This window comes from Curcuma longa, chromosome 11 (genome assembly GCF_044706935.1).
Source record: "Curcuma longa cultivar G26 ecotype Majalengka, Jawa Barat chromosome 11, ITB_CL_G26_1.1, whole genome shotgun sequence".
NCBI lineage: Eukaryota > Viridiplantae > Streptophyta > Magnoliopsida > Zingiberales > Zingiberaceae > Curcuma > Curcuma longa.
In genome coordinates, this window is record NC_133871.1 from 25231392 (window position 1) to 25254867 (window position 23476).

General features: G+C 37.9%; 3 protein-coding genes and 1 pseudogene across 5 annotated transcripts; 2 read left to right on the forward strand and 2 right to left on the reverse strand.

The window, feature by feature from the left end:
* Window positions 1-127: 127 nt before the first annotated feature.
* Window positions 128-4641, forward strand: LOC141838832 (uncharacterized; annotated as a pseudogene).
* Window positions 4642-4835: 194 nt separating this feature from the next.
* Window positions 4836-6153, reverse strand: LOC141842291 (cytochrome b561 domain-containing protein At2g30890-like). Its single transcript, XM_074730503.1, has 5 exons — window positions 6087-6153; window positions 5930-5998; window positions 5682-5843; window positions 5308-5456; window positions 4836-5189 (listed from the first exon to the last, which is right to left on the reverse strand). Exons 2-5 carry the CDS (start codon window positions 5954-5956, stop codon window positions 4889-4891), a joined length of 639 nt encoding a protein of 212 aa, XP_074586604.1. The 5' UTR covers window positions 5957-5998; window positions 6087-6153; the 3' UTR covers window positions 4836-4888.
* Window positions 6154-7574: 1421 nt separating this feature from the next.
* Window positions 7575-8279, reverse strand: LOC141837428 (ethylene-responsive transcription factor ERF091-like). Its single transcript, XM_074724834.1, has one exon. The coding sequence runs from the start codon at window positions 8175-8177 to the stop codon at window positions 7575-7577; it is 603 nt and encodes a 200-aa protein (XP_074580935.1). The 5' UTR covers window positions 8178-8279.
* A 1508-nt stretch (window positions 8280-9787) lies between these two features.
* LOC141839063 (homeobox-DDT domain protein RLT2-like) lies at window positions 9788-22914 on the forward strand. 3 transcript variants are annotated; one of them, XM_074726715.1, is made up of 19 exons: window positions 9788-10390; window positions 10482-10994; window positions 12785-12867; window positions 13021-13242; window positions 13339-13533; window positions 13605-13694; window positions 13762-13926; window positions 14000-14222; window positions 14323-14423; window positions 14864-14950; window positions 15687-15839; window positions 15933-16088; window positions 16581-16790; window positions 16858-17724; window positions 17798-18325; window positions 19615-20253; window positions 20358-20462; window positions 21335-21589; window positions 21697-22914. In XM_074726715.1, exons 1-19 carry the CDS (start codon window positions 10228-10230, stop codon window positions 22498-22500), a joined length of 5559 nt encoding a protein of 1852 aa, XP_074582816.1. In that variant the 5' UTR covers window positions 9788-10227; the 3' UTR covers window positions 22501-22914. The 3 variants fall into 3 exon arrangements, with proteins under 3 accessions (XP_074582816.1, XP_074582814.1, XP_074582815.1); XM_074726713.1 differs by having other exon boundaries at window positions 13021-13533; XM_074726714.1 differs by having other exon boundaries at window positions 12788-12867; window positions 13021-13533.
* The last annotated feature ends 562 nt before the right edge of the window (window positions 22915-23476 follow it).

The window sequence follows — 23476 nt, forward strand, 5'->3', positions numbered from 1 at the left end:
CACGTCAAGTCGGGAAAGACGATGGCCTTTTTGAAGCCCATCATCTGATAAAAGCCCGACATGGCCCACTGCAAGACCTTTTGATCTCGAACCACTCCACTCCAACGATCTCGTTCGAATCGCCGATTCCCCATCATCCATCGCCGGAGAGCCGCCATGGCTCCTCCTCTGGAAGTGGCCATCTGGTCTTCCCCACGATTTCCTGCGTATGAGGTAGTTGGTGCATGATGATGCTTCAGTTTTTCCTTCGGGCACTCTCATTACGGCACCGTCATCTGCGAGGATTCCGAGGCCGGAGTAGAAGACGAATGCGAAGTCTTCATCGGTGATTACCATATGATCTGCCTTGTGTGCTTGTTTTTCTGGTATTTTAACTTCTCTTATTCGTATTAGTTGGCGTACAGGGTTCCTTTGGCTACTGAGTACTTGCTGATGTTTCGTATTATTGCACATGAGTCGATGAAACGGAAAGGGTTAAACTAAGGGCAAATGTGCTCTGGGAAACTTCTTGGCTGCAATGTTCTATAATCTGTTACAGTTTCCAATTTCGTTGCTGATCTAAAAATGGGTAAGAATACGGAAATGGAAACAGGATGGTTATGCATGCCTAGTTTGGAAAACCCAGACATTTTGAATCGATCTAAACAAACTTTGCATACATTTTTTCTTTATCTTTCTTCGAAATCACCTCAAACTACCCGTTTCTCGGAAGGATATTTATCATATGCTATTTGTTTTAGTTGATTGTCAATGTTAAATTCGATACCGAGTTGTTATAATTGACCATTCCTCGGTAGGTTTAGCTCAAATTATGTGAAAACAGTCATGCTATTTATTTATTGAAAACTCATCTCTCCAGAAGGATTCCCTTAATCAGCTTATAGCCTTTAATTGAGACTAAATTGAGGTTCAAAGTCTCTCCCATTTCAAGGCTTGATACCTTTCTCAAGGCCCAAGTCTAACTAGCCTAGAATATTTCTTAATTAGCCATATATGAGGCATGAAGGATCCATCATACATTATATCAACATCAACAAGCCCTAGACTACTCTAAATTAGTAATTTCTAAATGAACCAAATGTGATAATTGACCCATTAGTGTGGTTGACAAACAATTGGATTTAAATGCTTATACCCAAGAGAATTTTAATAGATTCATTGGGGTCTTATAAATTTCCTCAATTAGCGTACCCTCCTCAAAAGTGCAACTAACTTTGGGGTGTGCCACAACTGACTTTTATTAGGATAAATTCTAAATCAATTGTTTTCTTGAACTTCAAATCATGCAAGAAATAGTTGGTGAAGTTGAATCTCAAACCATGTTTTTCTTATTGAGAATTTTATGTTGCAGCTTTATTTACCTAACATTGGTCTTATCATTAGGAATCTTTTGCAGAATCTCAAATAAGTGTTATAAGAAATGCACAAATAAATTCTAATGTAGACATAAATTAATTCTAATTTGGCATTGTGTTTCTTGAAGCACATTTACGAGGTGACTATTCTTGTTGATGCCACTGAACAACTGGTCAAGGGTATTTGATCAGTCCCAAGAGGTGTTTGTTGCTAATGTAGCCTTTCTGAGCTCTTTCTTGGGTAGGTTTCTAATTTCATTGTCACACTATATCCTGCAATATTGTTTATATGTATGCTGGTCCATGTTGATGCAGTATCATTCTCATCAACAAGGCTTCCCAGCAACAGCATATAGGTGATTTGTCATAATGATTGTGCCCATCAGCACTCTTTTGATACTCATCCAACTGTAACCATGCTAGAAGGCATGGAATAAAGAATATTATGTATGTTGCAGCTAAGATAAAGATCAGTAGAAAGATATGAGCTTCATACAAACCAAACTTTATATGTATATATATATCCTTCATTCCAACATGGGAATCAATCTTCCAAGAGGAACATTGTTATGCCAAACTTTGAAAACTTATATTTTATAGTTAGTACAGAAAAAAAAGATTTTTAGACCACAGTAATCTGATGATATCATTTAGAGTTTCCAATAAATGCTGTTTAAGAATCCTAATTTGTGAAGTTTAGGCTCTTTTCTTTTCTTTGCTTTTGTTTTTCATGGGTTATACTTCCTCTATTTACTAAAGGAAGCAAACTTCACAATTAGTCTGGTTGATTATTAGAAGTTCTAAAACAATTTCTGGATCTCACAACCACTCAAACCAAAACATGATTTAAAGGAGCTTGCTTACCCCAATTTAGCTGGCATGCAACCATAATTTTGTGATGTAGCTGTTACTTGATGCAACCAGAACATCCTCTCTTTTATTTTCCCAATAGTGAGGTGGACATGATGCACTGAGTAGAAAATAACATTACCAGAACTTGCAAGGTTCAAAATAGATATTCCTACTTCATTGGAAAATATCTACTTTATGGTTTTTTGGAACGATCATCAAAGTCCTTGGATATGTGTGATAATGTTGACATTCCCAAACTTTTCCATTGTCATCATTGGATTTGAGAAGTTCTTGAAGGTGTTAAAAAAGGATCTGCAAGATTTGGTTCCCTTAATTAACAGATGTACCAAATATTAATGTCAAGCCTACAACATCTTACCAACTTTTACCTGCTTTATCACCAACTCCTCTGTGTTCTCATTCAGCTGTCCCATACACGTGTTAAGCTAGATCTAGCTGATGTGTAACTTTTACTAGCTCCACCAATTTCTAGCACTATATACTTCTTTTAGTTGCTCAAATGAGTTTGATTTTACAAGAACAAGTGCTAGTGTGCTGTCTGCAGCCAAGATGAATACAGATGCCCAACCAACTCCACCAGAGGTATTAGCACACTTCATTACGAAGACCTAATTAAATTATCTCAGATGCACATGGATGAAAGCCAGACTACCACTTCGTTTAAAATACCTGTTTTGGCTACATCTACTTCGCTGAGCTTGTGGAACAATCATGAGATGAAACATCATCTTTCTGGATCTCCAAGTTATGTGTGCATGTATTTTCTGAGAGACAATCTTCAAGAGGTGATTTTGAAACTTCAATGATGTTTTTACCCTGTAATTTTGTAAAGGCATTCTCCTCAAGTTATGTCTTAAGTGCCACAAAAGTCTTCCTAGCATCACTCACAATACCAATCATAAGGAAATCATTTTTTCGAACTAGTTTAGATGCTCATAATTGTTCATTCCAATCAATATAGCAGGTTCTGAGCATGAAAGGGAAAGGTGCTGCTATTGCTGTATCACAGCTGATGGCTGGTATCCCAAGGTTGTCACCTGAGGTAATGTTATGAACACAGAGATTCACTATGATCAATCCACCGTATTTCTTGCTAAAAGATTCATTTTCTAATGTTAGTTGAGAAATGTGCTTGGAGTTATAAAATTGTGCATTAAATTCTATTTGGTGGTATATTTCTGGATGCTAACTGTTAGTTAGGGGAGCCTTGACACACATTTTGCATTTCTTTGGTATGTTTATGATTCAGCTTTTGATTTGGCTGTCTTGTGTGAATTATATCTTATCATAGCACCATCTGAATGATTGTATTGTTCTTTCCATTTTGATCTGCTATATTAGCTTTACAGTCTAGTCCAGGAAGAAGGATCTTTTTTGAGTGTATTGCAGAAGGATCTTTCTCAGTTCCATTTTTATTCTAGTTGACTACCTGTAATCTCTTTGTTGGTTTAGCTGCATGTGCACTTATTCTTTTAATTAACCACTGCCAGCCAATTCAAGGATTTCATATTCTATATCTTATTCCTCCTCGTTCATCTTATCTTAGGGAGACACATGGAAAGATGAATATTACTTTTTCTTTGACAACAATTGGTCAAATAATAATGATGGGGCTCTAGCAGTTATGATCCACAAAGATGATTTTGTATCGGCAATGCAGTCCCTGCTGCTGAAACCCCTCTGCATAACAATGCTCATCTCCCTTGCCACTTCCATCCAGCATTCCTACCTCAAAACAGAAGCCATTGAGGTTGGTCCCACTTCCCCTCCATAATCTTCGTCGCTGGCCTGCACGTGCCCATCAACAACTCCTATGGATACATATACATATTTGAGACATCTCAAAGAAGTTGCATTTTGTCAAAGTAGGTAGCAGTTGATACATCTTCCAAAGCAAAGTAACATTGGAACTTTTGGTTCTTAAAGTACAAGGAGAGAACTGTGACTTCTCTCTTGCTGTTTTGTGTTTTCGATGGCTGCAATAGAATGCAATGCTGCACCTTTGTGTCGGTGGTTTCTGTTCTCAGTCAGTGTTAGAACAGGGAATGTAAACAGATCTGTACTATGTATTATGAGGAAATAAGTGTAAACAGATTTGTACTATGTATTATGAGGAAATAAGTGAATGTACTTTAAAGTCTTAAGGTATTTGATTGTGATTTGGAGACAACATTGCAGTGACAATGGCAGTAAACAATTATGCAAGATTCTCTCACAAGTTGCATGCTGCTGGGTCATTGACTTGTAAAGATTTTGTCCCTTGCCTTCTGTTATGATGCTTGCTTCATTTTTGTTTACAATGGCTGCTTTCATGGCCATATCAATATACCATCACTCCAATAATGTGTGATTTAATCTGTAGAACTTTTGAAAGGGCTGTGCTTGGCCAACTGGCTGTTGGAATCAGCTTCAATGTGCATGTTGTGAACAGGGCTCCCCTAAAGGTAAAATTATAAGGATTTGATTTCAAGTGAGTGCATGACTTTCCAACTCTATGACATATGTTACTGTAAAATTATACATTGCATTTGAACTATTAGGCTCCTAAGACATCTCCAAACAATCTGCTGAAGAAACTACTGAACCACAAAGTCATATTATAACAAAAAGAAAACATTTTAAATTACATGGAAATTAATGAGTGATCATTTCATTGGTATCTAGGGCAGCACTACCATCTCTTTCTGGTTTCGAGTTGGAGAAGCATGGCTGGCGGGTCTGATTTGCTCATCTTGAGTAACTCCCTGCTTCATCACATACTCCCATCTGCATTGCAGGAGGTAGAGAAAGGCCATGAATGAGACTTCTGCAGTGAAGAGGACAGCCCACAAGCTTACAATTGTTGAGGTCTTCTCATGGAAGGTGTGCAGGCCAATGAAGATGTTGGCTATCCCCAACACACAGACTCCAGTTCCAAGCAGCCAATGCACCAGGTACCACAAGCTCCTGGTTTTCATCCCCCTGATAGGAATTCGTTACACTTTTTAAGTTAGAAAATCAGCATGTGCTAAGAGTTTATTAAAGAATAGAGTGGATGATTTTTATTATTTATTATTAAGTGAAAATGGTTCAAAAATACCTTCTAGGCCTCACAAAGGCAATTAGAGGTTGAATCCAAATGAGTCCATATAGAACCAACCCAATTTTCTGATGAGTATTGTTGAAGGAGTTCTCAAAGTTGATTAGTGAAAGAACAGATGCAACAGTAGCAAGTAGGATTGCTAGAATCTGTCGGATGATGCATTGAGAATAGCTTTAGCATCAAGTAAAATTCAGTATTTTCTTCTGAATTGGAAAACTGAAATAAGCAGTAAATTTATTAAAACCATTGAATCATGATGTTTAATATTTAATGACAATTTTCCATTTCTGTTAGAAGAGTTTATATCGAAGACTTGGAATCCTGAATAGTCACAATTTGTTTGTAGCAAAAACAGACTAGTATTTGCTGACCTGAACAGTTACATGAGTGTAGAACAAAACCTTGACCATTTTAATTGATTTAACACTCTCTGTCATTCTGATAATGACTACCCCTAGTGGCATTAAGAAACCAAGTGAAGCCCAGAGCAAGAATGCATGACTTTTGATATGGATTGATAACTCTGGTGTCAGCTGCAGAGCAATTGCTTATAAGTTCATCAAAAGACATTTTTCAGCACCATGAACAAAAACAAAGCAACAGAACAACTGTTTCATACCTTTAGAGGATTAGATTGATTTATCATATATATTTACTTGAGTTAATTTAGAAATGTTTTTCAATGAGCCTGCAAATAGAATAAGAGAAATGGCTAGAGCTTACAAATTTGTCTATAAGGAATCCTTTATTGGCAAAATGCAAACAAGATGGCATACCTTGTGAGAAATGGAGTGAAGGTCTTTAATCTAAGAAATCCGTCTCTTCAGATGCACAACGCCCAAAGAATAGATAACCAGTGGAGATAATTTAAGAGGAAACAAAGCTGAAACCTTCACTGATTCTTCGTAATATGCATTTGCATTTTATATAGCTGGAAGATGATTACAGGAATCTCAAAAGTGATGAAACTATTGGAAATCTCTATAGAACCCTAGGCGGGGACTGGAATAAGAAGCTTTTGTCCTAGCTCTATTAGTTTGTTAAAGAATTAAAAGAAATGTTTATTGTTTCAACGGATCAATCATAGTAGTCGAAAGTGAAATGGAATTTAGTTGTGATATAACATCTCGAGGTCTTCAATGTTCATGCTCCTTCTGAACACTCTATTTAACTGGTTCCAATATAAGAATCTTACATTCTGGTGATGTCAATGTGAGGTGTATGGTCCATGAGCAGGAAAAGAGAAATGTGCCACAAGAACTCTTGATGTAAAAGTGCTCAGGTTACCGCTTGGTGACTCTGTCATTCCCCCACTCTTGTATTTCTGAAATGAATTGCTGACATTAAACTGGTGTTTAATGATGGATTGTGTTGGAAGATGTGTTCTTGTACATAGATCATCATTAAAGTCGATATGGATATCTACGAGAATTCGAGTGTGTTGGGAAATCTAGGGACCTCAAATTACTGCCATTTTTTTTTCAATTTCATGAACTACATTAGCTTTAATGTCTTAACTTTATCCTAATGATCACTGGAGTCTCCTGACCTATTGATTTTGTTGGTTCCTTCAATAAAGATTGAGCAATGATGCATGGAAAAGGCATCAAGCTACAAAGGTAGGAGGTAAAGTATTGCTTATAAAAGAAGAATAATTATGTGATTCTTCCACTCAAACACTGATGTGACAAAAGCTTAATGGTTAACACAAGTTTACATCTTCCATGCAGGATTCGTCTACCTTTCTTTGCTGTTATGCTGATTTGGCTTTGGACCAGCACTTTCTGATCTAGTAACATAATGATGTCGAGCGGGTGAGTCAAAATCCACCAAACTGTTTCATTTGTTCCTTCTCACAACGTCAACCTTATAAGAATGAAGCCTCCACTGTGTGACATTTTTTTCTTCTAGTGATAAAGTAGACAACCCACATGCATGCATGCTTCCTTTTCCAATTCATAATCATTGTTTCTTAGAAAGAAGACTCACCATCTTGCTTCTGGTAGGGTTCTTTTTATTTGGAAATGGTTAAATCAAGCCTCCTCTTAGCTGTTATACCAAAATATTTGTTTGGCTCAAGAAGTTTGACGAAAAAAAATTGATGGACTTAAGATTATATATTTTTAATCCTTGTCGACCACCATTGCCATCGTCGTCGCCGCCTTAGGGGTGGTCGATGCACAAAAATAATATAAATTTACACAATTTGAATCTCAATCAACAATTCAACTAATCAATGCCAAGATCATACAACTCCACCATCTTCATTTCACTTGCTCATGATCATAATCTTTGCAGTGATTGAAATTGACACCTTCTTGGCAGCTATTAATGACAGTCTCCAAAGGGAAATTGAGATGAGCTCTTGGTCCTTTCATCCTCATAATGGCAGCTCTGTCATAGGCGATGGCAGCTTCTTCAGCAGTGTTGAATGTTCCAAGCCAAACTCTGGCACCCTTTCTTGTGACATCTCTTATCTCAGCTGCAAATTTCCCCCAAGGTCTCCTTCTCACCCCTCTATAATGCCTCATGTCCTCCGTTTTTGATGTAGTGTTGATATTAACGATATGGTTAGGACTAGAGTTTGCGCTAACCTTATTAGAACAAGGTGAGGCGAGAATGGAGGTATCATTGAGCAATTCCTCCCATACCTCAGCTCCCATGGAGATCCACCTACCAAGGCTTGGAAGCCTCTGCAAGAGTTGAAGGGTGTCGTTGGTCGTTTCAAGGATAGGGGGGCCATCTTCCTCATCTTCTTGTGTTTGGCATGGCTTATGTTGCATGGATCCATCAGTGCTAGTGCCACTAATGAAACTAGCCCACACATCCTCGAGAATCATTTGGTTGTGCTCTGATTTGTCGTCCATGTGGACAGAAAAAACAGTGTAGAAGAGTTCAAAATGAGTCTAAAGAATTGAAGAAGCTATGAATTGATGCATCAATCAAGATTGGGTGTTAATAGAGTAACAAGTGTGGTTTTGGGATGTAGATGAAAACAAGTATTGCAAAAGAGAATTTGTGTAGTTGGATGAGAGAGGAGAATATTTATAGAATGGAAATGACAGCAAATAAACAGCTCAAGGATTCATTCTTTTAAGCAACTTGAGTTTTAATCTCAGAATCCACAGATTAAGAGGCGACATGGTTGACTTTTTGTTTTATTTATATAAAAAGGTGATCTAGTGTTTTCTTTTACTTTGAGTAAAAGAAAACATCTAATGAGTTTAGGGTTTATAAGAGTCTATGCATAATCCTCGCTCAGTTCAAATTTTAAATCTTTAATTATACTGATTAATTATAAAAAGGGTGGCTCCTCATTCCCTTAGATAATCTTAATTAAGGCATCAGTTCGATAAACTGAACTTGAAGCTGAAGAAAAGAAAATGAATCGATATCTTCAATTAACCTCAATCCACTGTGGTTAAATTAATTTCTCATGAAAAGAAAAGAAACAAAAATAGTTGTTCCATGCATCTTTCCAATGCTTAGCTTACAAGGGAATTGTTAGGGAAGACATTCCTTGAACATTTCCGTATTCCATTAATGGTCTTCCCTTGCATTTGACAAGTTTGGTACATTAAATATTTCTCATCAAAATATTTTTTTTTTAATTTTATTTTCTAGGTACTTAAGCAATGATTTTTTCTAAAGTGCAATTAAATGTTTATCATTCAAATACTTCTTTTTCTTTAATTTCTAGGTATTTAAACAGTCTAAAATAAGGTAAATCTTCTGTAAAAGGTGGAATCTGCCACCTTAGTGGCCCCACACGGTCGGTCCCATTACTAGTTGTGTAAAGAAAAATTGTAATTGGTCACGACACAGAAGGGTATTGTCTGACTTCGTCAGTATTCGAACTCTTGCCCTCTTCCCTTGTCCTCTTCTTGCCACTCGGGGTCACTGAGAATCGAATCGATCCTCCAATGAGATCATTGTGAATTGACGGTGGCCGCCGGTGCTGTTCGTGGATCGCGAATGAAGCATTCAACGTGAGGCAGAGGAGGCACACGCCCGCTTAGAAAGAAAACAAATAAAAGAAATTATTTATTATTATAATTATTGTTTTTTCCTTTTCCCATGAATTGCAGTCGCATAATCCACAAAACAAACATAACAAATATGATTAAATTAACAAATAAAAAACTATCCGGATCCGGATCTGCAAACAAGGTCCGCCGCGTCTCTCAACCGGATCCAAATCGTGCACGCAGTCCGCAACGTGCCACGTCGATTTCCCGAACCGCAAACAAGGTCCACCCAGAATTGCACCCGGCCGGGCCCAACTTCCCTGCCTCGATTCCCTCCCAAATTCTTCGCCGACGATTCGAAAACCAAACCCAGGAAATAGCGAAGCCACCACAAGAACAATGAACGATCGTTTAATTAATTAATTAATCCCGGAAAACAACTTAGAAATTAGGGGAAAGGCAATAAATTAAAAAAGCGAGAAAAAGGGAAAAGCGGAAAGAGAGATTGTTTTGCACCCCGATTCATTACTCTTCACGGAAACGTGCTTTTGTTCGCGAACAAGATCACACAGCGCCGCGATGGATCTCAATCTCAATCTCAATTCCTGTTCCCAACCGTTCAACCGATCAAACCGTGACTTTATTTTTATTCCTCCTCCCAATCCAATTCTTTGTCTCTCGTTCTTATTATTATTATTTATTTTTATCATTTATCTTCTTTGTTGTTTTTATTCCTTTCTCTCTTCCATCTCGTTTTCCCCCTCTTCCTCTTCCTCTTTTTTTGATCCTTTTTGCTGTTTTTGTTGTCGCTCTCTCCCGCAAATCTCGCCTCGATTTGTCGATTCGGTTTCGATTTTTCCGTGCGGGGTGTTTTTGATGCTCGGGGAGGCTCAGATCGGCGCTGTTGTTTGAGTTTGATCTGGGTTAGGGTTTGCTTGCTCCGCCGGCGATGGAGTCGGGGGAGGGAGCGGAAGAGAAGGAGCAGCCGCAGATGCAACTGCAGCAGGCAACGGAGGAGTTGAAGAAATCGGCGCCGGAGGGCGGGGAGAAACCCTCCAAGCGGAAGATGAAGACGCCTTACCAATTGGAGATCCTCCAGGAGACCTACGCTGGTTTGTCGATTTTTCGATCCTTTGTATTAGGGGTTTTGGATTTGAAATTGATTGCAAGGGTTTTTATTTTTTTGCTGGGGGATTTTGTCAGTGGAGACGTACCCGACGGAGACGGTGCGGGCCGAGCTGTCGGCGAAGACTGGCCTCTCGGATCGGCAGCTGCAGATGTGGTTCTGTCATCGTAGGCTCAAGGATCGGAAGTTCCCTCCTACGAAGAGGCAACGGACGGAGGAGGAGCCGCTGCCATCGACTCCACTGCCATCAGTGTTTCCGTCTCAGAACGATAGGCTGTCCTCAGAGTCAGGGGGTGTTGGGTTGAGTTCCAGCCCCTTCAGTGGAGGCCTTGGTAGCAATGGGGAGTCAAGGAGGCCAGTTTCCAGGGTAGCTCCAATTGTGTCGAGGATTGGGGCGGATATGTCAGCTATAGGAAGACGCTACTATGATCTGGGGTTTCCACCATCGGCCCCTACACAGCCGACCATGGCAGAAATGAGAATACTTGCATCAGTTGAATCCCAGCTAGGGGAACCACTGAGACAGGATGGGCCAGTTCTTGGAGTAGAGTTTGATCCATTGCCACCTGGTGCTTTTGGCGCGCCAATAGGTAAACACAAGGTTCACATAAAAATCTTCTTCATTTTTACATGGTTGAAATAGATAGTTGAGTTTTATATTGTCCATAACTACTGATTGAAACTACCTTGCTAGTATAAGCATTGGTTGGTCCGCAGATTTAAATTACTGATGATTAGGACTTCCTTTTTCTTACCTTTCAACCAAAAATTGCCATGTAGGTGAAATTAACTTGGTTTGAAATTTTATTTTAGTTGAATTCTGGCCTGGTCAATATTTATTTATTTTTGTTAGTACGCTTAATGCATCTTCAGTGTTGGGAGAATACATGCATTGTATAATACAATCAATTCGAAGAAAGAAAACCTTTGTTGTAGGACTAGCCACTGACCTGTACTCCAGACTGGTGAACTAATGATATTCTGGATGGTTAAAGCTATTGTCTCTGGATAGTTATATGTCCAAGCAACATGTGCTCCTTGTTTGGGCAGACGATTTTAGGTTATTTACTTTTGATACTGTAATTGTCTATAAAATATATAACTGATATTATTTAAACATTGATGCATTTATTCTGTGCATGTGTTGTTGGTATTTTATACTAATCAAGCCTTCAAACGTAAGGTAGGTATAAAGGATACAAAAGGATTAAAAGGATATAAAGGGATAAAAGGATAAATGGTTGACAAGAAATGGAATAATTAGGTTTGTCTATGGTTACATAACAGTTCTGGGATTTGATAGCCTTTGTGCTAGTACAACTATGATTTCAAGTTTCAACTATTGCTGTCCATATTTTGGTGGTTCTTAAATGGCATATGAATCTATTTGAATTCAAGGAGTCCTTGGTGATAAAGTGACTTGTTTATGGTGATTCTGCTGTTTAGTATGGAATAGCTAGGTGAATGTTACAAAATATCATATAGTGGTGGATCATTTTCCTGACACCATTTATTTTTTCTGTTGCTTTAGTTCATCAAGTTTCTCTGTCATATACACTTATCTCTCTTGATTCTGCTAATTTCAGATTTTGTCTAGTTCTATTATATGCTCATAGTATATCAACCCTAAGTAGCAACTTCACTCATACTAAGATCACACTGTTTCACCTGTTTTGGTTTGTGTTTTTGGCTCATCATCCCACAGTATTTAAAATACAGACGTTGCAGTTTGATGTTGTTGCATATTTGAGGCCCCTCATACATTTTTGGCTGCAATTCTGGTCTGCATTTGAGGTTGTTATATGTGGAGTGGTTTTGGCAGTATTGATTCCCTCCATTTGTGGCCTACTGTGTTTGTTTTTTTATCTTTTGGTTGATTTGCCTTTTCTCTTGACATAGTATTGGAAAAGTAGTTAGTGGCTTACCAAAACATGCTGTATCCCAACTGTTCTCGATTGGCTACATGGATCTTTTCTTACCTTTGAGCTCTACACACAGTCACAATGTATGGAAGGTTATTGAGCAGTATTTATCAATGTGGACAGGTGCATTGCGATTATCCTTTTGCTTTATTTATTTAGAATAGTCAATGATTACCGTATTTGTTTTTTTTTTTTTTTTTACATCTACATACTTTGCAGTTTCTTTTAGGATCTTTTTGTGCACATTTTGATTAGGAAAATAATTAAGACCTTGTGGCTGAAACACATCTCACTAGAATGGTTAGGAATTACCTTTCATTACATTCATCTTCTTAACTCTGTGCTAATTTTGACAGTGTTTTGACTTGGATATACTATATGGGCAGACATATTTATGCGGCTCATTGTTGCATATTCTATATAAAATTCCATTCTTATTTGTTATCCAAATCTTTCAGCAGAAATGCCGTTGCAACAGAAGCAGCCTATGCGTCCTTATGATGACAATATTTTTGAAAGATATGATACCAAGCCAATGAAGGTGTGTTTATTCACTGTTCAGTAGTGGAAGTTGACTTTGTTTGCCCTTTATTATGATCTTATTAGTTTTAGTAGAATGTCTACAGTTTATGTCAGTAAGATTTTAATTTGTTGTTTGTAGATCTAAAATTGCAGTGTATGCCACTATTTGCAGGCAGCAACTTTCTTGTCTACTGCCGACCATTTGGTAGCAAGCTCATCTAGTGGAAAGAGAAAACTAACAGCTAGTGTTCCTCATATGGGCCATCCACAGATGGGTCACAAAGCTCTTCACGAGTATCAATTTCTCCCTGAACAGCCAAGTGTTCGGTCTGAGACACATGATAGGGTTTCTCAAGCTCACTACTATGACTCGATAGATGGTTCGAATGCCAAGGTGACATCCTTACCAAAACAATTGCTTGGAAATGAACAAGAGACACCAAATTATACATTTCAAGGTCAAATATCCAGTGCACATCTTTTGTCTCAGGCAGGAAGGCAGCACAATTTTCCTTCCATGTCAATGGACTCCGATGACCCTCCACACAGTAACACGCTTCCTATTCCTGCAAGTGACTGTCAATTTGGGATGCATCAAATTGCAGGAGTAGAAAACCAATATGTATCCTCTGACCAGAGGAGTGCTCGAGATGATGATTTTTCTAGATCGGAGAGAAAACAGAAGGTTGTACAATCTCTTCATCCATGTTCAGTTTTCTTAAAACAATAGTTCTGCTACAATGCTTATGTATGTAGAGTGATGAAGCAAGGATTGCTAAGGAGGTTGAAGCGCATGAGAAAAGGATAAAGAAAGAGCTTGAGAAACAAGACACCTTGAGAAGAAAGGTCCATATTCCTTAAAGTTAGTCTTTTTTCGCTTTTTGGCGCTGAAGGAAAAATGACCATTTCTTAGAGAGAGGAGCAAATGCGAAGGGAAATGGAGAGACATGATCGTGAAAGAAGAAAAGAAGAGCAGCGGATGTTGCGTGAAAAATTGCGAGAGGAAGAGAGGCTTCAACGTGAACAAAGACGTGAAAATGAACGTAGGGAGAAATTTTTGCTAAAGGAATCCCAAAGAGTAGGTTCCATAAATTTTGTATGATACCTATCATCTCTAGTAACTTTGCTAACATCTTTCTGAATAATTTCAGGCTGAGAAATTAAGGCAGAAAGAAGAATTGAGGCATGAGAAGGAAGCAGCAAGACAAAAAGCTGCTACAGAAAGGGCTACTGCCCGCAGAATTGCGAGGGAATATATGGAGCTTATTGAAGATGAGCGGCTAGAGTTAATGGAGATTGCTGCAATGAACAAGGGACTTTCCTCAATCTGTAGTCTTGACAGTGATACATTGCAACAATTGGATTCATTCAGAAGTATGGTTTTGTCAAGTTATTCAATTTATTTCTAAAATTTTACTGGAATGGTTCTACTGAGTTTTGGAGTTCTTGTAACTTTTGTCAGTCTCTGCTGCAGGTATGTTGCAGGCATTCCCACCAAGTTCTGTAAAACTGAGAAGACCTTTTGGTGCTCAACCTTGGGTGGATTCTGATGAAAATATAGCAAACGTTCTTATGGTGCATTTTCTAATCTCACCATAGGGGTTTTGCTTTTATTACTAGATTTTGATTAGTACCCCATTACCATGCTTGGTTATGCTGCCTTATTGATGTAGATGTTTTATTTTAATTGTTTTAGCATTGTTTATATCATTTATTAGAATTTCACCTCAATGTGCATGTTTGTTGTTGTATCGTTGTTTCCATCTAGTCATTTGCCCATCGTGAGAGCAGTTTCATTTGTGATTAGTACTCAATTATCATGCCAGGTTATGTTACCTCTTCAATGTAGATGTTTTACTTTAATTATTTTAGCATTGGTTATACCATTTATTAGAATTTCTCTTTGATGTGCATGTTTATTGTTTTAGCATTGTTTCCATTTAGTCCTTTGCCCTTTGTGTGAGCAATTGCATTTTTGGTGCCACTGACATATCTGCCATTGGTTGGAATTTCAGGTTTGGAAGTTCTTAATTACTTTTGCTGATGTATTAGGGATTTGGCCATTCACTCTGGATGAGTTTGTGCAATCTCTTCATGATTATGTGAGTGCTTATGAACCTTGTCTGATGTCCTGAATATCTATGCTTAAAATTGCTTGCAAAGGTACAATGATATAATATTCAAAGGCCATTTATGATATCATCCTGGTCAGGTACCAGTGTTATTTATCATTGCTCGTTTCTATGTTACAGATCATCTGTTGAAAAGCAAATTTTGTATACTACTTAAGGGTCCATTTACTTGGGCAGAAAGAAAGGAAGGAGAGAGAAAGAATGACAAAATTACATAGGGAGCTCTATCATTTTCTACATCTTTTGTGCTACTTTCCCTCCTGCCTCATATTTTTCCATTCTAGTAAATGGGCATAAGGCATTTTTTTTTCGAAAAAAACAATCTTTGGTGGTGGACTTTTTTGTTTAAAATATTACCATTTAGTGGATGTTTATGAATCATCTATCACAGGTGGTCTCACTATTGTCAAGCTTATATGAAACTTGCACATTCTTTACATGATAAATAAGATGGTCTTTAATAACTCAAATTATTTTGAGCTTGCAACTATCTGCACCTTGAAATCTATGATACTGAAGCCACTGAGATTGCAGAACTTTCTTGTGCCACTGTTGGATAATATGGATGTATGATATTACAACCTCAATGTCTACATTGCTTTAAAGATCACTAGAAGCAACATCAAATTAATGTAATGCTAATTCATCATTAAAAGCAACTTCAACTCCTCTACTGTGTTAAATATACTATATAACATCCCTACAGGATTCAAGACTTTTGGGAGAAATACATGTTTCCCTTCTTAAATCAATAATCAAGGACATTGAAGATGTTGCAAAGCCTCCTGCTATTACTGTTGGTGCTAGTCAGAGTAATTCTGCTAACTCAGGCGGTCGTCATCCGCAGATAATTGAGGGGGTGTGTTGCTTAAGTTCCTACTTCCAGGGATGCTTCTTTGTTGTTATATGATCTTTTTTGGATTTGCTTGAATTTTCTGCTTTCATTTGTTAGGCTTATGCATGGGGCTTCAACATTCGGAGTTGGCAGCGCCACTTAAATTACTTGACATGGTCTGAGATACTGCGACAGTTTGCTTTATCAGCTGGATTTGGGCCACAATTGAAGAAAAAAAATGTTGAACACACATATTTCCAGGATGAGAATGAGGTATCTCAGCTGCATAAACTTTGAAAAAAATCTGTATCTGCCCAACTCTATTCTTTTCTCTACATAAGTTTATTGAATATTTTTTTATCATTGTTGCTATTTCCACCTCAAGTCACTAGTTAATCTTTTGGCTGCAAGTCATCTTTATTTTTCCTTTTTGTATTCCATACAACAAATGGGCATAACTGCATTATTCTTAGTTTAAAGCTAACAGTTGGTTGTGAATGCACCAACATTGGTTCTAAATTATGAATTTGTTAGTAACATGCATATGATCTTACAGTTATGGGCAGTGTCACTCATTCAAACTCCAAGGAGCATGTGTAAATTGTTAAGTTAGTTGATTTTGTCTGGAACAATTTTAGTAAAAATGTTTGCTAGTCATCATCATATGATGTTCAAGCCAGTCTTTCATTAGTAAAACAGTATTATTTTTCTTTTTTGTTTTTCTCTTTTATGCAACTAATACTAACTCAAGCAATTTGTATTCAGGGTATTGATGGTGAGGATGTTATCTCTACTTTGCGGAATGGTTCGGCTGTTGAAAATGCTGTTGCTTTAATGCATGAAAGGGGATACACACATCGGCGAAGACCTCGACATCGGTTGACTCCCGGAACTGTAAAATTTGCTGCTTTTCATGTCCTTTCTCTTGAAGGAAGCAGAGGCTTAACAATACTTGAAGCTGCTGACAAGATTCAGGTATATACCTTCAATATGACTGTTTCTATGTTCTTGATTTTTTGAGTGAGTTTTGTCTCATTATCAGAGATCTGGATTGAGAGATCTTACGACGAGCAAGACACCTGAAGCATCAATTGCTGCAGCTTTATCACGTGACACCAAACTTTTTGAGCGAACTGCTCCTTCAACATATTGTGTGCGGTCACCCTTTAGAAAAGATCCTGCTGAGGCTGATGCATTGCTATCTGCTGCTCGGGAAAAGATACACATATTTCAAAGTGCACTTTCAGATTCTGAGGAAGCAAAAAAGGATACAGAAGATGTAGATGACGCAGAAAGAGATGAAGATTCAGAAGGTGATGCTGGCGATGATCCTGAGGTTGATGATACAGGCATTGATCCTAACTTGGATAAGAATGGTCCATTTAGAAGCGAGCCAAAAGATCCTAGGACATTGAGTTCAGTAGATAAGGTGAAAGGAAGTAGAGAAATTGGAGCAACTCTGCAAACTAGCATTAGAAATGTTGAACCTGAGGCTGATGATACAGGCATTGATCCTAACTTGGATAAGAATGGTCCATTTAGAAGGGAGCCAAAAGATCCTAGGACATTGAGTTCAGTAGATAAGGTGAAAGGAGTTAGAGAAATTGGAGCAACTCCGCAAACTAGTATTATAAATGTTGAAAAAATTTGTCTGATTCCCTCTTCAGATAATGCAAAGACAGTAGGTTCTGGTGTCTCTGAGTTTACAGAGACCAATTCAAAGTTTCTTGAAGCGGTTAATGTGAATATGGAGGAGACAGAGATTGATGAAAGCAACTTTGGTGAACCATGGGTTCAAGGCCTATCAGAAGGTGATTATTCTGAGTTGAGTGTTGAAGAACGTCTAAGTGCACTGGTTGCTTTGATAGGTGTTGCTATTGAAGGAAACTCAATTCAAGTAGTGCTGGAGGTATTAATAATTTTTTTCCATTTTATTTTCAAATTCTATTTTGTGATGATGTAATTGAATTGAAGTTTCACAGGAACGTTTGGAAGCTGCAACTGCACTCAAAAAGCAAATGTGGGCAGAAGCACAGCTGGATAAAAGGCGTTTTAGAGAAGAATATTCTAACAGATTACAAGGTACTTTTGGTGAGTACAAGGCTGAGATAGCACAAATGAATGGAGCAAGAGAGGGAAGCCAAACTCCACATGGCAATGTGGACAAGGCCAATGATGGCAATTTTGAAGCAATCAACAATGAACAGTATATTGAACAGAATCAGGTTAATATGGGTTATATGCCTATGGGACAAGAGCTTACTAATACAGATGCTCTATCTATTCAGCAATGTGGATATGCTGCTGAGAAGTCTCGTTCTCAATTAAAATCGTTCATTGGTTATAAGGCAGAGCTACTTTATGTGTACCGTTCATTACCCCTAGGTCAAGACCGTAGACGAAATCGCTACTGGCTATTTTCAACATCATCATCACCAAATGATCCTGGTTCTGGAAGAATCTTTTTGGAATCAAAAGATGGTCATTGGAGGCTTATCGATTCAGAGGAGGTATTGTTTAAGCTTCAAATGTTAAGCCTATTCTTAAATTACAATATATTGAAATTTATGGACTTATTGAAATTGATTGACTTGTGTGATACAGTTATTTTGTTCCAGTTCATCTATTGGCAAAATTACCTGTATAAAATTGCATTAGATTGAATAATGCCCATATTTTCCTACCTTGACTAACATTGAAGATAGTTTCCTTGTGAACTGTCAAAACCACAGACCATTTTTTGTCTAGCTATTTGTTATCACAAAATGTAATGAAACTTTAGTCTTATCAGTCTGGTCTTTTAATTTTCATCCACATTTTGCGCTGGAATTAAATATAACATTGTGTGTTTGAAGATTAACCTGAGAATAAAACAATAAAGAGTCTATTTCATTAGTTTGCCTTAACTATCCCTTTCCTAGTGATCAAATTATCTTAAAAAATGTTCTGATCAGTAATGATATAAATGAACCAGATAAACTGTGCACCATAAGGTGACTATCTGCTAGGTATTCTTATGACAGCCACTTAGTTTAATATTGTGAACTCATAGTTTTCTAGTTTTTTTTTCGTAACAATCAATAATGATGTATTGTTCTGATTCTAATTACCTTTTCCTGGAAGCAATAAGAAAAAAATTAGACAATTATTATGAATAGCTTTTAAAGTTATTATTTGGTTCATTGTTTTTTTTCTGGCGTTCTGCCATAATGATTGATTTACAGATGTTTGTTTTGTCGAAACTAATATGTGGATTGAATTTTAATATATTATTGAATTTCAACCAAACCAATTTTGAAATGCTGTAAATAAGTTTCTTTGATCTGTTCCTCTGATCTTGTCTAGTCCTGCCTACTCTACCACATCATTATGTTCTTCATCGTACACAGATTTCGGTCACAAGCCTTGGTGACATGGTCTCTTTTTGAATGTCTGAAAATCTTTCTATTGTTGCTGCGAAAAATTTGTTGCTGGAAGTTCAACTTATTTCTCCTTTGATCATCACTTCAGCTCAGTAATGCATCTGTATAGGACAATCTTGGATGAGCTTGTTCCATTTACCTTTTCTGGGGTTTTACTTGCACTGATAAGAATTCTTCATCAATGCATTCATTTATCTTAATGAGCTTTCACCATAATCCAATGAACCTTTTGCTACTTGTTTTGCTCCCTGTTTGAAGAGCTTTGTAAAACCAAAAAGAATGTAGATTAGAACCAGCCAAATTCTGCAAACTGATGAAAAGCACCTGTTTGAAATTAAAGTGTTGAGAATTTATTCTGTTTTACTTTCTTTCAATAGGCCTTTGACACACTTGTAGCTGCTCTAGACACTCGGGGGATTAGGGAATCACATTTACACTCAATGCTGCAAAGAATAGAGATAATATACAAAGAGGCAATAAAGAGGAGAAAGAATGTTATCAATTCAACAAAGTCATTTGAAGATCATGCTAAACTAAGGGCTTCCAGAATGATGTCAAGCTCAGACTGCAGCATGGAAATTGACAGCCCTAGCAGTAGTCTTTGCAGACTTACTCCTGAGGACTCGAAGAACTCAACATCTCTCAAAATTCAACTTGGTAGCATTCAATTAGAGAAAGATTCTGCTCTTGTCAGATACCAAGATTTTTTGAACTGGATGTGGAAGGAATGCTATGATTCACATATATTGTGTTCTATGAAATATGGGAAGAAGAGATGTCCTGAGTTGCTTCATAGTTGTGGTTGTTGTTTCGAGTCTTTCTTTGCTGAAGAAAGGCATTGTTCTTCTTGCCACAAGACATTTAAGACCTTCCAAAACTCTGATGCACTTTTTTCAGAGCACGTGGCTCTGTGTGAACAGAAAAGAAAAATAGACACTGACTGGAAAGTCCAATTCGCTGACTCTACTCTTCCAATGGGGATCAGATTGCTGAAGGCACTGCTATCCATGATTGAGGTGGGCAATGTTTTAGAATCCTAAATCTATTTTATTGTTCATTGTGAGCAAAATTTTATTTGTTTATCAGTTTGAATTTTGATATGTAATTTTGTTAACTTCAGGCAGCAATTCCAGCTGAAGCACTTCAAACTTTTTGGTTGGACAGTTATAGGAAATCTTGGGCTGTGAAATTGCACTCTTCAGCATCTGCTGAGGAGCTGTTTCAGGTTTTAACTTGTTCAATGTCATTCACCACATAATTGAATTTTATTTTTTATATTTTAAAACTAAAATTGGTTATAGCATTTGTTTTTTAAATTTTATGTAAAAGGCTTTTATACAAATTCTTATATTTATTTAGAGTTAGGTTTCGAGTCACCTTTTCTCTAATTTCTGAGAGATAATGAATAAACGGTAGACCGATGCACTAAGTTCTTGTCAATGCAAGGTCCCAAGGAAGGATCATATCCCATTGGGTCTATCGTACATAGTTTTACCTTGGATTGTAAAAGGCTGTTTTCGCAATTCGAACCCTTAACCCCCAAATCATATAACAACAACTTTACAATTGCACTAAGACTCTCCTTCTATGTTAGACTTGCAACTAGATTCTTATCGGAATAATTACTAGCGTGAAGGTGCCAGTTTGACAAAGGGTTGGTAGTACATTACCTGTGCCAAATTATTTATTTATTATTTCAGCAATGAATGGAGTGATTAACTAAACTTCCAGCTACATCACTACAGTTCCGGCTTAATTCTAATGTAACTAGGTAATTATAGAAATATTCTGTAAAATCGTGCCATGCCCCCCCCCCCCCCCCCCCCCCCCCCCCCCCCCCCCCCCCCCCCCCCCCCCCCCCCCCCCCTCCTCTTACATGAGAGCTCACCTATGGCTTTTTCTTTATTGGAAATTATACTTGTTGCTTGGAATGCCACTTGGTTCTTCTGCCTGATATAAGGGCTGGGTATCATTTTTTGTAGTATACAATCCTTCTTAGAAAGCGCTAGCTGTTGGATACAGTGTGGTGAATTAACCAACTGAACCAAAACTTGTGTAAAGAGAGTCAAAACTTATCAACATGTGTTGTGGTTGCAGGTTCTGACATTGTTGGAGTATGCAGTAAAACCCAATTTTCTTTCGTCAAATTTTAGAACAACAGCTGAACTTCTGAGTTCTAGTCAAGGAGTTGCCTCAACCATCTCTTCTCAATCAGGAGCTGTTACTGTACTACCATGGGTGCCTGATACTTCAGCAGCGGTGGCTTTAAGGCTGTTAGATCTTGATTTTTCAATTTCTTATATGCTGAACCAGAAGCTAGAGTCTCGAAAGGAAAGTGAAGGATATCATATTGTAAGTCTTGTATTTCGTCTATTACTTATGGATGTCAGAATGAAATGATCAACTAACTTCTATATTTATATGTTGAAATCTAGTCTAATGTTTCTATTTTTCTGCAGAGGCTTCCATCACACTCTACTGTCGTTAACATGCAAGAGGTAGATCCTTTGGGAACCCCTGAACAAGTTGATTACCTCACTGGGTGGTTGCATTCAGGAAGTCGACAGAGGGGTCGAGGACGGGGCAGTCGTGGGCGAGGAGGACGTGGTCGTGGGCGAGGGAGAGGGCTAAGTGGGGGTGCAAGCTCTTCCAGAGGCAATTTTATGGCTGAAAATGGTGTTTTCGAGAAGGCCACAAGAAAATTCACCAGAAGAGGAAGAACACGTGGACGCGGTGGGCGTAAGCGTGGATGTCAAACTGTCAGGCCTAGGCAAAGATCCGATGGCAGAGTACCCACAATTGATAAAAGGTCAATTTTCAGCAACTTGATCTCTGCAACTAGCAGCTCCAAACAGCCGATTGAGGATTCCCCACAGAGCTCAGGTGGAGAAGAGTGGGGCATAGCACAAGTTAGAAAACCATACGGCGAAGATGACGACATTAGTAGAGGCTCTGAATCTGATAATAATGGTCAAGTTTCAGGGGATGATTATGATGATCAGGCAGCAGACTCACCTGGAGTGTATGACTATAGCAAGTCCATAGGATTAACTGAAGATGGATCAGAGGAGGATGGTGGAGATATGGAGATGGATGAAGATGTTGAAGATGATGACTTGGACGGCAGAAGTCATGACTTGGATGCTTACATGGACGATGATGTCGATGATATGCAAGATAGCCCTGATGACGTTGAGGATGGCGAGGGAAACAGGGATGAGGACGATGGGGCGACTTCGTATTCATCACAGTACAGTGATTAACATTGTGACAATCAATTAATCTGACCGGATGCAGTCTAGGCCACTGTTAAGATGATGAACCCATTAGGGTCTTCTTTTACCAATCCGCCTATGTTTATGGTTCCGCATTAGGTCCTGAATCAGTGCAAGCCAGTAATTTATTGCTGAGATCCATCAGTGCCGATGTTGAAGTTGATGGCTTTCTTCATATAGTATTTTTGCAATTTTCTTTCTTTTTTGTTGTCTTCTTACCTTTTTTTTTTTTACTTTTCTTACTTAGCTGCTATGTTGCAAATTTAAGTTACCATCCTCCCTGGCCAATAGAGGGCGAAGAGGGAGATTAAGATGCAAACGGTTTGTTTCATACCCTTTTTTATTTTGTACAAATGTTAATGATGCACTACCGCCTTCTCCAGTAATCATGTATTACTTGATTCCATCCGTATGTTTATCAATTTGTAACTCGTTATTGACCATTTTCTTTTTGTTGTTGTTGTATCTTATCCAAAGCCGAATGCAACCAATCCTCATTCCTGTTCCGTGCCATGTGATGCAACGTCACCTTCCTGCCATCGTCCACTTGTTGCTTGCAGGTTCTTTGGCATGACATATCTTTTCTGATCGATTTCAAATTACAATCGTCAAACGTCATATCTTCTTTTTATTTCCCTGTAGTAAATCGCATCAAAAATGTTTTTTTTAATTTTAAATCTTTATGGTTCATTTTAATTAAGAAAAAAAACGAACAATAATTGAGTGTCATGCTATCATCCTTTGCTTTGCCTTGTTTTGACAAACTCTATGCATCTTTTCAAGTATCTTTTGCAGTTGGCAATGGAAAGGAATCCCCCCAAACAAACTCGACTTAAAACACCACAAATTGCATCTCAAATTTTCTTCATTTCTATTACTATTATTATTATTTAATGGCGTTCCTAAACTACATAATTATTGTTTTAGTTTGATGGAAAAGAAATCTAAAGAAGTTTAATTACTA

What these genes read in the sequence shown, in the direction of transcription:
- LOC141837428 (XM_074724834.1), bottom strand. Translation starts at nt 8,177, where the DNA reads ATGGACGACAAATCAGAGCACAACCAAATGATTCTCGAGGATGTGTGG.
- LOC141839063 (XM_074726713.1), top strand. Translation starts at nt 10,228, where the DNA reads ATGGAGTCGGGGGAGGGAGCGGAAGAGAAGGAGCAGCCGCAGATGCAA. An exon ending in ATCCGCAGATAATTGAGGGG is followed by an intron (nt 15,840 to 15,932) that starts GTGTGTTGCTTA and finishes TTCATTTGTTAG; the next exon opens with GCTTATGCATGGGGCTTCAA. An exon ending in GGCTTATCGATTCAGAGGAG is followed by an intron (nt 18,326 to 19,614) that starts GTATTGTTTAAG and finishes TTCTTTCAATAG; the next exon opens with GCCTTTGACACACTTGTAGC.
- LOC141842291 (XM_074730503.1), bottom strand. Translation starts at nt 5,956, where the DNA reads ATGATAAATCAATCTAATCCTCTAAAG. An exon ending in ATCAATCTAATCCTCTAAAG is followed by an intron (nt 5,844 to 5,929) that starts GTATGAAACAGT and finishes ATTGCTCTGCAG; the next exon opens with CTGACACCAGAGTTATCAAT. An exon ending in GCCTTTGTGAGGCCTAGAAG is followed by an intron (nt 5,190 to 5,307) that starts GTATTTTTGAAC and finishes AATTCCTATCAG; the next exon opens with GGGGATGAAAACCAGGAGCT.